This window comes from Lethenteron reissneri, chromosome 1, assembly GCF_015708825.2.
Source record: "Lethenteron reissneri isolate LAM-NWPU_2019-01 chromosome 1, ASM1570882v1, whole genome shotgun sequence".
In the NCBI taxonomy this organism is placed as follows: domain Eukaryota; kingdom Metazoa; phylum Chordata; class Hyperoartia; order Petromyzontiformes; family Petromyzontidae; genus Lethenteron; species Lethenteron reissneri.
Genome location: NC_083779.1, coordinates 542,350 through 554,849, shown reverse-complemented (window position 1 = coordinate 554,849; position 12,500 = coordinate 542,350). Strand labels below are relative to the sequence as shown.

At 56.6% G+C, this 12,500-nt stretch overlaps 1 protein-coding gene across 1 annotated transcript in view; it reads right to left on the bottom strand.

Annotated features, from left to right (window-relative positions):
* The window catches only part of LOC133344961 (leucine-rich repeat and immunoglobulin-like domain-containing nogo receptor-interacting protein 1), a 6,332-nt gene extending 2,086 nt beyond the window's left edge, over nt 1–4,246 (bottom strand). The window contains exon 1 of the mRNA XM_061555710.1: nt 1–4,246. This exon is cut by the window's left edge and continues 2,086 nt beyond it. Within this exon, the coding sequence (XP_061411694.1) occupies nt 1,221–3,218 (1,998 nt within the window). The 5' untranslated portion in view covers nt 3,219–4,246 and the 3' untranslated portion in view covers nt 1–1,220.
* Between the last annotated feature and the right edge of the window lie 8,254 nt (nt 4,247–12,500).

Genomic DNA, 12,500 nt, shown 5'->3' with positions numbered 1-12,500 from the left:
CCTCACCCCCCCCCCCCCCCAACCCCGTTATAACGCGGAACGGGCACCGTTATAACGCGTGCACAGGTATAGCGCGGAACGCATCCATCGTTATAACACGGAATGCGTCCACCGCTATAACACGGAATGCGTGCACCGTTATGGCGCGGTTTCTCAGCAATTTACGACGAACTACTTTATTGAGCTGCGCCACGGCTGAGCCTGTGCACAGCGATGCGCTAACGCTGAGTGATACGGTCACGTGGTGGTGACGCGCCCTTGGCTACGTGTCCCGCGATCTCACCGCGTGCGTGCGCGGCGGTAGTCGTCGTCGTGATCGCGTCGCGTCTCGACAAACGTCGTCGTTGTTACATCACCGATGGGGAGTTTGTTTTCGCCAAGTGTTTTTTTTATTCGCGCGGCACTTTTTATGAACGCATCTACTAAGACGAGCGCGTTAAACGAGGACTTGCTGTATTGTTATTGTTATCGTTCAGCCACTGTAGCCTCGCTGAGTTCAGAGGACTCGTTTTCAAGAGGATCCTGCCAAGTTTTGTATTGGAACTACCCTCCAACACCTGACGAGCCAAATCGGATAAAATTGTCATTTAAGATTGTGCCAAACATCTCCGTGCAGGACCCTCTTGAACGATGAGTAATTAGACTCAGCGTGAAGCTTTACTGGACGTACGGGCTGTCTTAGCATTATTATTATTACACGATTTATTTAAAGATTTTACAACGTGAGTTCATACAGAGTCAGCAATATAATTGCAGTGCAGCCTTACGAAGTTGTACTTATTTATCGACCCCACGATGATAATGATGATGAAGAAGTCATGATGATTATACAATAGTGAAGACAACTCGTAACAAATGCATGTTGATGATGAGACATAGCGATGCTGCTGCTGCTGCTGATAAAGATCGCATTGATGATTGCCCGATGCTGCTGCTGCTGATGATGATGATGAGAAACAACGATGCCGTTGCCCACCGGACATCTGCGAGAAGGAACTTCGAAGCTCATCAGCGTCAACACACATTCTCATTCTGACTGCTACTGACGATCACATTGGTGCCGTGACAGTGGTAATGAGAAATAGAACGACGACTCCTGTGTTGATGCTGCTGCTGCTGCCGCTGCCGATCAACGTGACGATGAAGCCGATGACGACGGCGATGACGTCACAACGACGGCGGCGACGACGTCACAACGGCGGCTCTCTTCAGGCCGCCTCCTACATCATGCGGGTGCTGAATGTCCTCGGCTCGGCGCCGCCGCCGCCGCCGCCGCCTTCTTGGCTGCAGCGCGGCACGTGTCCCACGTCGAAGGTCTTCTTCACGCGCCCCTTGGCGCGGCTCCAGACGAACAGGAGCAGCAGGCAGAGCAGCACGACGCCCAGGAAGGAGCAGCACCCCATGGCCGTGGCCACGAGCACCGTCTGCAGGTTGAGCAGGAACCTCTTGTGGGGCAGCGCCACGTCGCCGCTCCCTCCGCCGCCGCTGCCGCCGTCGTCGTCCCAGCTGCCGTTGTCGCCGTGGCCCGGCCTGGCCGCGCCGTCCACCAGCGGCGTGGTCCTGGCCATGTGCAGGAAGTGGTCGGCGCCCGCGTGGCCCCGCACGGCGAGTCGCACCGCCAGGGTGTCGTTGCCGCCCGCGTTGGCCGCCACGCACGTGTACACGCCGCCGTCGCCCGGCTGCGCGTAGCGCACCTCCAGGGCGCCGTCGGGCGACACGAGCATGCGGCCGTTGCCCCGCGCCGTCAGCGCGGCCCTCTGCGGCGACAGCCAGAAGACCCGGGGCGGCGGGTCGCCCTCGGCGCGGCACGGGAACACGGCGCTGTGGCCCTCGTCCACCACGGCGCTCCTCCAGCGCGACGGCGACGACCCGGGGGGCGGCGGCGGCGCCGACGACGCCGACGACGAGGCCGGCGCGGCGGCTGCGGCGCCGGCCTCGTCGAGGATCCGCGGGCGGCGGCAGGTGAAGTAGTCGGGCAGGAGGACGTCGGGGAAGTTGCGGAACTCCCAGCCGCGGACGCCGTCGGGCGCGGCGCACGCCGGCTGCGCGCCGTCGAAGCTCAGGCGCCGGCGTCGGCGCAGCAGCCACAGCAGGCGGCAGTCGCAGGCGAGCGGGTTGCCGTCGAGGCGCAGCACGGCGAGGTTGGCCACCGACTGGAAGGCGGCCTCCTCGAGCGTGTCCAGGCGGTTGCCCGACACGTTGAGCAGCCGCAGGCGGCCGAGGCCGTGGAAGGCGCGGGCCTCCACGGTGGCGAGCCGCGCGCCCGCCAGGTGCAGCTCCTGGAGGCGCGCCAGGTCCACGAGCAGGCGGCCCTCGATGGCGGCGATGGGGTTGAAGGAGAGGTCGAGCAGCCGCAGGTAGACGAGGTGGCGCAGCGCCGCGTAGGGCACGGCCGTCAGGTTGCAGTGCGTGACGGCGAGGCGCGTCAGGTTGAGCCCGTAGAGGCTGTTGGGCGCCAGCGCCTCGAGCAGGGGCCAGTGCTCCACCTCGAGCGTCTTGAGGCGCGACAGGCGGCGCAGCGCGTAGGGCGGCACGGCGCCGATGCCCAGGTGGCGCAGCCGCAGCGACAGCAGCCGGTGCAGGTGGGAGAGCGCGTCGGCCGGCACCGAGGTGAGGTTGCAGCGCTCGAGCGCCAGGTGCTCGAGGCTGTGCAGGCCGGCGACGGCGCGCTGCGACACGTACACCAGCTCGTTGTCGCCCACGTCCAGCGAGCGCAGGCTGCGCAGGTCGGCGAACATGAGGTCGAGGAGGACGACGACGCGGTTGTCGCTGATGTCGAGGTGCGTGAGGTTGCCCAGGCCCGCGAAGGCGCCCAGGGGGATGAGCTTGAGGCGGTTGCTCCGCAGGCGCAGCGAGCGCAGGTTGGGCAGGTTGTTGAAGGCGCCGTCCTCGACGCTCGCCAGCACGTTCTCGCTCACGTCGACCTCCTCGAGCAGCGGGAAGGCGGCGAAGTCGTCGGCGGCCAGCGCCCGGATGCGGTTCTTGCTGAGGTCGAGCGAGCGCGTCTCCGTGGGGATCCCCTCGGGGATGGAGGCGAGGCGCCGCCGGTGGCAGACCACCGAGCGGTTGTGGGGCGAGCAGTCGCAGCGCGCCGGGCAGGCCGAGGCGCGGCCCAGGCGAGCCACCATGGTGGTCACGGCCAGCGCCGTGGACACGAGCAGCAGCGGCAGCAGCGTGGCGGGGGAGCCACGGCGGCCAGGCCGCATCCTCGCCAGCATGGCGGCGGCAGAAGCAACAACAACAACAACACGCTTCTTCTTCTTCTCTGCTCCACTCAGAACGACCCGTGGAAGCGGAGGTCACAGAGCTACTTCTCAGCTCCTTTCTTCGTTTTCAAGTGGCACTGATCCACACACAACGGCCCGTGCAAGTGGATATCACAGAATGAACTTCGATATCCCTTCCTCTTTTTCAAGTGACGATGATCCACACAGAATCTCCAGTGACCAGCGACTATTATTGTTGTATGCCAGTGCCTCTTGCTGGCGCCTATTGTGCAATGCCTATTGCTAGTGCCCGCTGTCTATGACGCCTATTGCTGGTGCCTATGGCAAGTGCCTACTTTGTACATTGCTCGCGTCGAATGCCTAAAATGTCTATTGCTCATCTTCAGTGGCTCATGGCGAGGAGCTCGCGTCTAAGTGCCTTATTGCTAGCGTGCAGAAAGTTCGGTCTCTATGCGAGTGCCTGCCTTGCCTGTTGCTAGCGCAAAGTGCCTCGCAACTGGTGTCTTAGTGACTTGGAGTGCCGAGCTCAATAGCTAGCGCTTCGGGTGGGTGGTGGTGGCGGTGGGTGGTGGTCGGTGGTGGTGGTGGCGGTGGGTGGTGGTAGGTGGTGGTGGGAGTTGGCGGAGCGAATTGTGAATGCTGCGTGAGACCTTCCAGGCAAGGCTGGCCAAACGATGGCAGTACAGCAAGTAGGCGTCCCCTCTGGCCAGTGCAGCCTCCACACGTGACCCTCTCGAGCAGGAGCAGTCTTCAGACTCACAGGGGCATAGGTGCCGTTGTTGTTGTTGCTGCTGCTGTTGTTGTTGCTATTGTTGTTGTCTGCGCAACGTAAATATTCAACTTGCGTTCAGAGGGCTTGCCTCGTGATCTGAATTGTACAGTTCAATTCCTGGTCACTGATTGGTCCGTAACTAAATGATGATGATGTAATTATTATAATTGTAATTATTGTATGGTGACGCGGCTCATCGAGGAGGTAGCTATTTCATTGAATTTGATTCTTGATTTGCAAATCGATTTTATTCCCTCCCCTCCACCACGCCCCCACCCCGCAATCGGATCGATCTCCGCAACCCCTCCCGTTCACTTGGAGCGGCGTCGAATTCCTGGCGGGGTTCTCTCCACCGCCTCCCCCACCACCCACCACCCACCCACCCACCATTCACCACCCACCACCCACCCACCATTCACCACCCACCTAGCGCCCGGCCGCCCGGAGGGCACGCAGCCACCGAGACATCGTTGGGGGCTCACAGCTTGGGGTCTTCACACGGGCGGCGGTGGTGGCCGGGGTGGTGTTGGTGGTGTTGGTGGTGGCGGTGTTGGCGGTGTTGGTGGTGTTGGTGGTGGTAGTGGCGATGATGGTTGGTGCTGGTGGCGGTTGTGATAGTGACGGCAGTGGTGTTCGTGGTGGCAGTGGTGGTGGTGGCGGTGTTGGTGGTGGTTGTAGTAGTGATAGCAGTGGTGGCGGTGGTGTTGGCGGTGGTTGTGGTAGTGACGGCAGTGGTGGTGGTTGTGGGTTGTGGTTAGCGATCACGAGGGCGTCAGCTACCTCGCCGCCGTGCGAAACAGAATTGTTCCGCGAACGGCGACGTAACGGCCCTGCGGTGTTCTTCTCGCAGGGAGTACAACACGGGCGTCAAGGAACGGAGCTCCGGGCGTCATTCCAGGGTCCATCGGAGTGGCGCCCTCAGAGCGCGGCGCCCGCGAGGGAGGCCGTCTCGTCGGGGCCTCGGGCTCGTTGCAGCTTTGCTCGCGACGGCATCGCCGGGCGCCTCACGCCCGTGACCCGGTGACCCCACGGCTAGCCGGCCGGCCTTCCTGGGTGTAAACAAAAACACATCGATATAATGCAACAACAAAATCAGCAATTGAAAATAATAAAAACACACGCAATGCGAACGCACGTTGGCAACATACGTGGGGGTTTTTTTTTGGGGGGGGGGGGGGGTCATAGAGAGGTAGGTGAACATTGTTGTGTCGTACAGACATCCGCCACCCGACGCAGACGATTAATAAAGTAGTCACGTGATGAACACACGTGGCCCAATGCTCTGCTGCTTGGGCAGCATCACAGCAGCGATGGTGAATCACCGCTCCGCGCCGCTGCTGGTCGCGATCAGCCGGCCCATCCACCACCTCCACGTGGAATCACAGATGTGGTTCTGCACCATCATCATCATCATCCTCATCCGTATGAAGAAGATGCCTGTAGATTCACACTGAGACCCATTGACTCACACAGAGACCAATAGACTCACATAGAGACCCATAGACAGCACATAGAGACCCATGGACTCATATACAGACTCATAGATTCACACAGAGACCTGTAAACTCACACAGAGACCCATAGACGCACATAGAGACCCATAGACAGCACATAGAGACTCATATATAGACTCATAGACTCACACAGAGACCTGTAAACTCACACAGAGACCTGTAAACTCACACAGAGACCAATAGGCTCACATAGAGACCCATAGACAGCACATAGAGACTCATATATAGACTCATAAACTCACACAGAGACCTGTAAACTCACACAGAGACATGTAGACTCACACAGAGACCCATAGACGCACATAGAGACCCATAGACTCACACAAAGACCCGTAGACTCACATAGAGACCCAGATACTCATATGCAGACTCATAGACTCACACAGCGACATATAGATTCACACAGAAACCCAGAGACTCACACAAAGACCCATATACTCACACAGAGATCCATAGACTCACACAGAGCCCAAAAAACGTACTCAAATATCTCCATGAAGTCGTTTTTTTTTCAGATTCATAAACATGTAATTACATTAATCATCGTCACCACAGCGACGATGATTCACCACTCTGCTACTCCAGACGCAATCATCCGGCTCATCAACCACCTCCATGTCGAATCACAGCTGCGGCTCCAAGTCAACAACGCCAGCCACACGAAGACGCGAATTAACCACGCTTTAGCCCACCGCCACTCGCGACCTGTTCCATTGACGATGCCGTTGGGTTTGCCCCCCCATCTACATCGCTGGGTGCAGGTCATGAAAAGCAGTAGGGGGCACAGGTGGTGCATCAGCCACTCATCTCAGTCAGTCGACCCGTGACCTCCTGCCAGCGGGCGTTCGACATTTCACGTGGCCTCAAGGTGCACATAGCCTGGCACAAGCGTCGTGGTGACGTCACCGCCACTTAGTGGCGAATGGCGGTCGTGCAGAGCAGCCGCAGTGAACTGTGGCGGTGATTACGAGACGGGTCGTGGCGGTCCCTTGGTGAGCTACGCACGCGGCTCCTGGAGCCGCAGATTGCTGAGCCCTGCCCATGGTGAACTGGACTCCCATGGTGAATTGGACTTCCATGGTGAACTGGACTCCCATGGTGAACTGGACTTCCATGGTGAACTGGACTTCCATGGTGAACTGGACTCCCTTTGTAAACTGGACTCCCATGGTGAACTGGACTCCCATGGTGAACTGGACTCCCTTTGTAAACTGGACTCCCATGGTGAACTGGACTCCCTTTGTAAACTGGACTCCCATGGTAAATTGGACTTCCATGGTAAACTGGACTTCCATGGTAAACTGGACTTCCACCATAAACTGGACTTCCATGGTGAGCTAGACTCCCATGGTCCGGGATCGGCAACCACAATAACTCGAAGCGCCACATTTTTTACGAGAATCTCAGGAGCCGCTGCTGCTGCAGCAGCCCTGAACGAGGCACCGCGTGCCGCTCCCGGAGCCGCTGGTTGCCGCCCGCTGGTTTAGATCATCGGAGAGTCTCCCGAATTCCGTGTTCATTGGAAGATAATTATAAATAATAAATTATCTCTGCACGATTGAGCTCTGCGGTGGGGTAGTGTGTGACGGGCGATGCTATCAACCCAGAGAGCCGAGTTCAATTCCCAGCCACGGCCAACAGGCGTGGAGGAGAGTCAACGTCTCTAGCGGACCTTCAGTGCCGGTCGAACATCACCGGCGCCGCGCACGCCCTGGGGAGACTTTCATCTGGCAGCGGACTGGCAAAAGTACTACCGAGGATAACAAGGAAGATGACGACCATGATGGTTTTAACTCTGAAGAGGCGTTAATAACCGTCCACAAATATCGGAGACGATTCTGTAGGCACACGGATTTGGTTTTCAGCCCCCCGAGGCAAGACAACGGAGGGAGTTGGGGACTTGCCGGCCAGGTGCCGCATCACTTTGTGCCACACAGGGGCAGCTCCCACTGGGGGGCGAGGAGGGGGTCCCCCCTCCCTCCCATCCCCCTAGGCATTTAAAAAAAAGAAAATGTCAGCCGGGCATTGTAAAGATTGAGAGGAGATGCGGTGTTTGGGAGTTCTTGAGATGCTGCCCGCTGGTCTCCTTTCAGCAGTGCTCAGTGGGACGAAACATGCGAATCGTTAATCGATGTGGATGCTGTCCCCCCCCCCCCCCCCCCCACTTATTGACAAAAAAACAGGGAAGCTTCAAAATCCTGGCGGGAGAGACGGCTCTGCTCACATTGCGCCCCCCCCCGCCCCCCTCCACCACCACCTCCATCACCACCACCACCACCTCCATCACCACCTCCATCATCCCCACCACCACCTCCATCACCACCACCACCACCACCTCCATCACCACCACCACCACCATCACCACCACCACCATCACCACCACCACCACGACCACCACGACCCACGGGCAAGTGGAACAGGCGAGTGGCCCGGCGTGTCCTGCGGAGACACTGCGAACCGCTCCCTGCCCCGCGAACCGCTCCCTGGCCCACGCGCCAAACGTGGAATGTCCACACCTCGCGCCTGCGGCCGCCGTGCAGCAGTGGATGAGCGGTGATGCCCAGTGGTTACTCCTGGAAGCCCAGGCAGGAGTCTCGGGGTTGGAGGTGCGGGGCTGGAGGTCTGGGGATGGAGGTCTGGGGATGGAGGTCTGGGGATGGAGGTCTGGGGATGGAGGTCTGGGGATGGAGGTCTGTGGATGGAGGTCTGGGGATGGAGGTCTGGGGATGGAGTTCTGGGGATGGAGGTCTGGGGATGGAGGTCTGGGGATGGAGGTCTGTGGATGGAGGTCTGGGGATGGAGGTCTGGGGATGGAGGTCTGGGGATGGAGGTCTGGGGATGGAGGCTCGGGGCTGGAGGTCTGGGGATGGAGGTCCGGGGATGGAGGTCTGGGGATGGAGGTCTGGGGCTGGAGGTCTGAGGATGGAGGTCTGAGGATGGAGGTCTGGGGATGGAGGTCTGGGGCTGGAGGTCTGAGGATGGAGGTCTGAGGATGGAGGTCTGGGGATGGAGGTCTGGGGATGGAGGTCTGGGGCTGGAGGTCTGGGGCTGGAGGTCCGGGGCTGGAGGCTCAAACTGGAGGCTCGTGGCTGGAGGTCTGAGGTTGATTCCCGTTGTGGTGGTGGGAGAGGGGGGGCGCTACGTAGGGCAGAATCACCCTACCCGTGGCAATTCTACCCCCCCCCCCTCCTCTCATCTCCTCCTCCCCAGCCCCCCCCCCCCCCCCGTGGGACAGCTGTTGAGATGATTGTCGCGCGAGCGCCGGGGAGAGACACGGGGGCCGCTGGGACGGCGCCCGGGCCATTTGGCATTCGTTGTATTTGATTGTTTTTTTGTGTGGTTGTGTGTGGCCTCAGTAGCTCGCCTCTCTCGCCTCTCTTTCTCCCATTCAATTCGCGGGCAGGTATCCACAGTGCCCCCCAATGACTTCCAAGCTCTTTCAATCTATACTGGAAGCACTGTAATCCCTCCTTTTCTGATCGATATTACGGCCCATCACACACACACACATACAACCACAAATGATCGTTCACGCACACACACACAGATGCTTGTATGTGTGTGTGTGTTGCCAGCACACAATTCTCACTACGTTTCGGCCACAACGCAAGCAGCCGTCCTCAGGCGAAGAACATAATTATTTTATTATGTTTTATTTTAATGTTTTTATTATTGCCCTTCTACGTGACTTTACCGAAAGAACCAAGAAGATGAACCCCTGCAGTCACGAAAGCTTTAAATCGAAATGGTTCATCTTGGTAGCGACATTCTACTGCGTGTTTCAACTTTCCCTGCTGTGTGTTGCCACGACGCTCTTGCTATGTCAGGTGCGATTCTGAAAAATAAGTGAATAGCTGAGTGGGCTTTAGCTGGTTACATACACAACATAATTGTTCTCTAGTCGTCTGCCCTGTCCCCCTCTCTGGGTCGTCCTCTCTCTCTCTCTCTGAGTTGTCCGCTCTCACTCTGAGTCATCCGCTCTCTGAGTCGTCCTCTCTCTGAGTCGTCCTGTCTCTTAGTCGTCCTCTCTCTCTGAGTCATTTGCTTTCTCTCTCTCTGAGTCGTCCTCTCTCTCTCTCTGAGTCGTCCTGTCTCTGAGTCGTCCTCCCTCTCTGAGTCGTCCTCTCTCTCTGAGTCGTCCTCTTTCTCTGAGTCGTCCTGTCTCTCTCTGAGTCGTCCTCTCTCTCTCAGTCGTCCTGTCTCTCTCTGAGTCGTCCTCTTTCTCTGAGTCGTCCTGTCTCTCTCCGAGTCGTCCTCTCTCTCTGAGTCGTCCTGTCTCTCTCTGAGTCGTCCTCTTTCTCTGAGTCGTCCTGTCTCTCTCTGAGTCGTCCTCTCTCTCTGAGTCGTCCTCTCTCTCTGAGTCGTCCTCTTTCTTTGAGTCGTCCTGTCTCTCTCTGAGTCGTTCTCTCTTTCTGAATCGTCTTCTCTCTGAGTCGTCCTCTCTATCTCTGAGTCGTCCTCTCTCTCTGATTCGCCCTCTCTCTCTGAGTCGTCCTCTTTCTGAGTCGTCCTCTCTCTCTCTGGGTCGTCCTCTCTCTGAGTCGTCCTCTCTCTCTGAGTCGCCCTCTCTCTCTGAGTCGTCCTCTCTCTGAGTCGCCCTCTCTCTCTCTGAGTCCTCTCTAACCTAGAGTCGTCCTCTCTCTCCCTCTGAGTCAAACATCGTTTGCTATATCGGCCTCGTTTAAAAATCTACACCTCCTCCACTTTCGCAAGCAAAGTTGATAGCTGCAAGTGGAAGTCAATTAACACCGATTTTATTTTTTACATCATCACCTCGCACCTCGGCAGACCTTATCAGGCAAAAAACACCTTTAAAGGGATTTATTTTTCGTCTGTTAATCCAAATCTAAAATCTATGCCAGGGGTTAATTAAACTCGTGAGAGAGGCGGGTGGAGAGTGGGGGCAGGGGGGGTGCAGGAGGTGTTCAGCCGTTAATGGGCCTTGCAGCTGGGCGGGCATGCGCCTGAAGGTGACTGCAGGATGGATCATAGCTGGTCAGCAGCTATAGTCAACCCCACGAGAGTTGCATGGTCCAATTAAGCGGTCGAGTGTCAACTCGTTCGCGACCCAAGTTGATCGGCGGCGGCGGTGGCAGCGTTCCGGGGACGAGGGAAAGAAACAAGAACACGGTGAGCCCGAGATGAGCCAGTGGAACGAAGACAAAATCAGAACACAGTGGGGATAAATAAATAAAAGAACGCAACGAAACTTTCGATGTGTTTTGTATCTTACCAGGCAAGGGCCACTGGGCTACAGACTCTCTCCTCCTGTAGTTTTTCATAACGCGAATTGGATACAACGCGACGAAAATGATTGTTATATTCTTGGTCCTTTCGGTAAAGTCACGTAGAAGGGAAATAATACAATCATATTAATATACAACAATAAAAAGATGATTGTATTAGGGGAACGCATTGTTTTGTTATAACGCTGACGCGAATTGGATACTATGCGATGAAGATGATTGTATTAGGGGAACGCATTGTTTTGTTATAACGCTGACGCGAATTGGATATAACGCGACCGAGCGAACGGAACAACCTCGCGCGAGTCGGACTAAGCGCGGTCGCCTCGGCCTCGCTTCACCATCATCACCATCATCACCATCATCACCACCACCACCATCATCACCATCATCATCATCACCATCACCACCATCATCATCACCATCATCACCACCATCACCACCACCATCACCATCATCATCACCACCATCATCATCACCATCACCACCACCATCACCATCATCACCATCACCACCACCATCACCATCATCACCATCACCACCATCATCACCATCACCATCATCACCATCACCACCACCATCACCATCACCATCATCACCATCATCATCATCATCACCATCACCATCATCACCATCACCACCACCATCACCACCACCATCACCATCATCATCACCATCACCATCATCACCATCACCACCACCATCACCACCACCACCACCATCATCACCATCATCACCATCATCACCATCACCATCATCACCACCATCATCACCATCATCACCACCATCATCATCACCATCACCACCACCGCCACCATCACCACCACCACCATCACCACCGCCACACGAGGCGACGGGATACTGCTGGATACTTCTAGACGCTACCCCAAGCGCCGTCAGTGTTTGTTCGGCCTGTGTCACGCATCTCACGTTAGTTTCGCGGACTGTCTCTACCCCTGTATTATATTTTATCTATTCTATCGCGATTTTCCCGTTACGCTGTGTTGTTCGGGAACGCAACAATCGCGTTATAGGACAGCATTTGCCCATTTTTCAGAATCTGACAATCTACACTGGAGGAATCCGACGAGCTATGAAGCTCTTTTTCACACATGTCCAGTAGGGGCACGGGGTGAGGATGTGACAACAACCACCACTCCGACATGATAGCGGTGCAAAGTTCTGGAGAGCTAAACAAATCACACAAACAAACACAACACCCATCCTACCAGACAGGGCCCACCGAGGTTCTTAACTTATTGTTCAAAAGCGACCTGGCCACAACTGATAGCTCAACAAAGTGGCGGCGTATCATCATGATCATCATCAAGATCATCATCATCATCATGATCATCATCATCATCAAGATCATCATCGTCATGATTATCATCATCATCATCATCACGTGGAATGTAAAGCAACAAAATACTCGGATGTCGATTCTAAATGTGGAGAGGAAAAACCGGAGAAAAATCCGCGCCACCACGGGGAGAGAAAGAGAGACACGCAAACTCCAAATATACAGCAGCAGACTTCAGGGTCGGGATCGAACCCACGACCTCCTGTAGACCAGGCGAGGTAGTCAACATCTCCTCGCCATCGTGATGATGAGAGAGAGAGACACGCAAACTTTAAATATACAGCAGCAGGCGTCAGGGTCGGGATCGAACCCACGACCTCCTGTATACCAGGCGAGGTAGTCAACATCTCCTCGCCATCGTGATGATGAGAGAGAGAGACA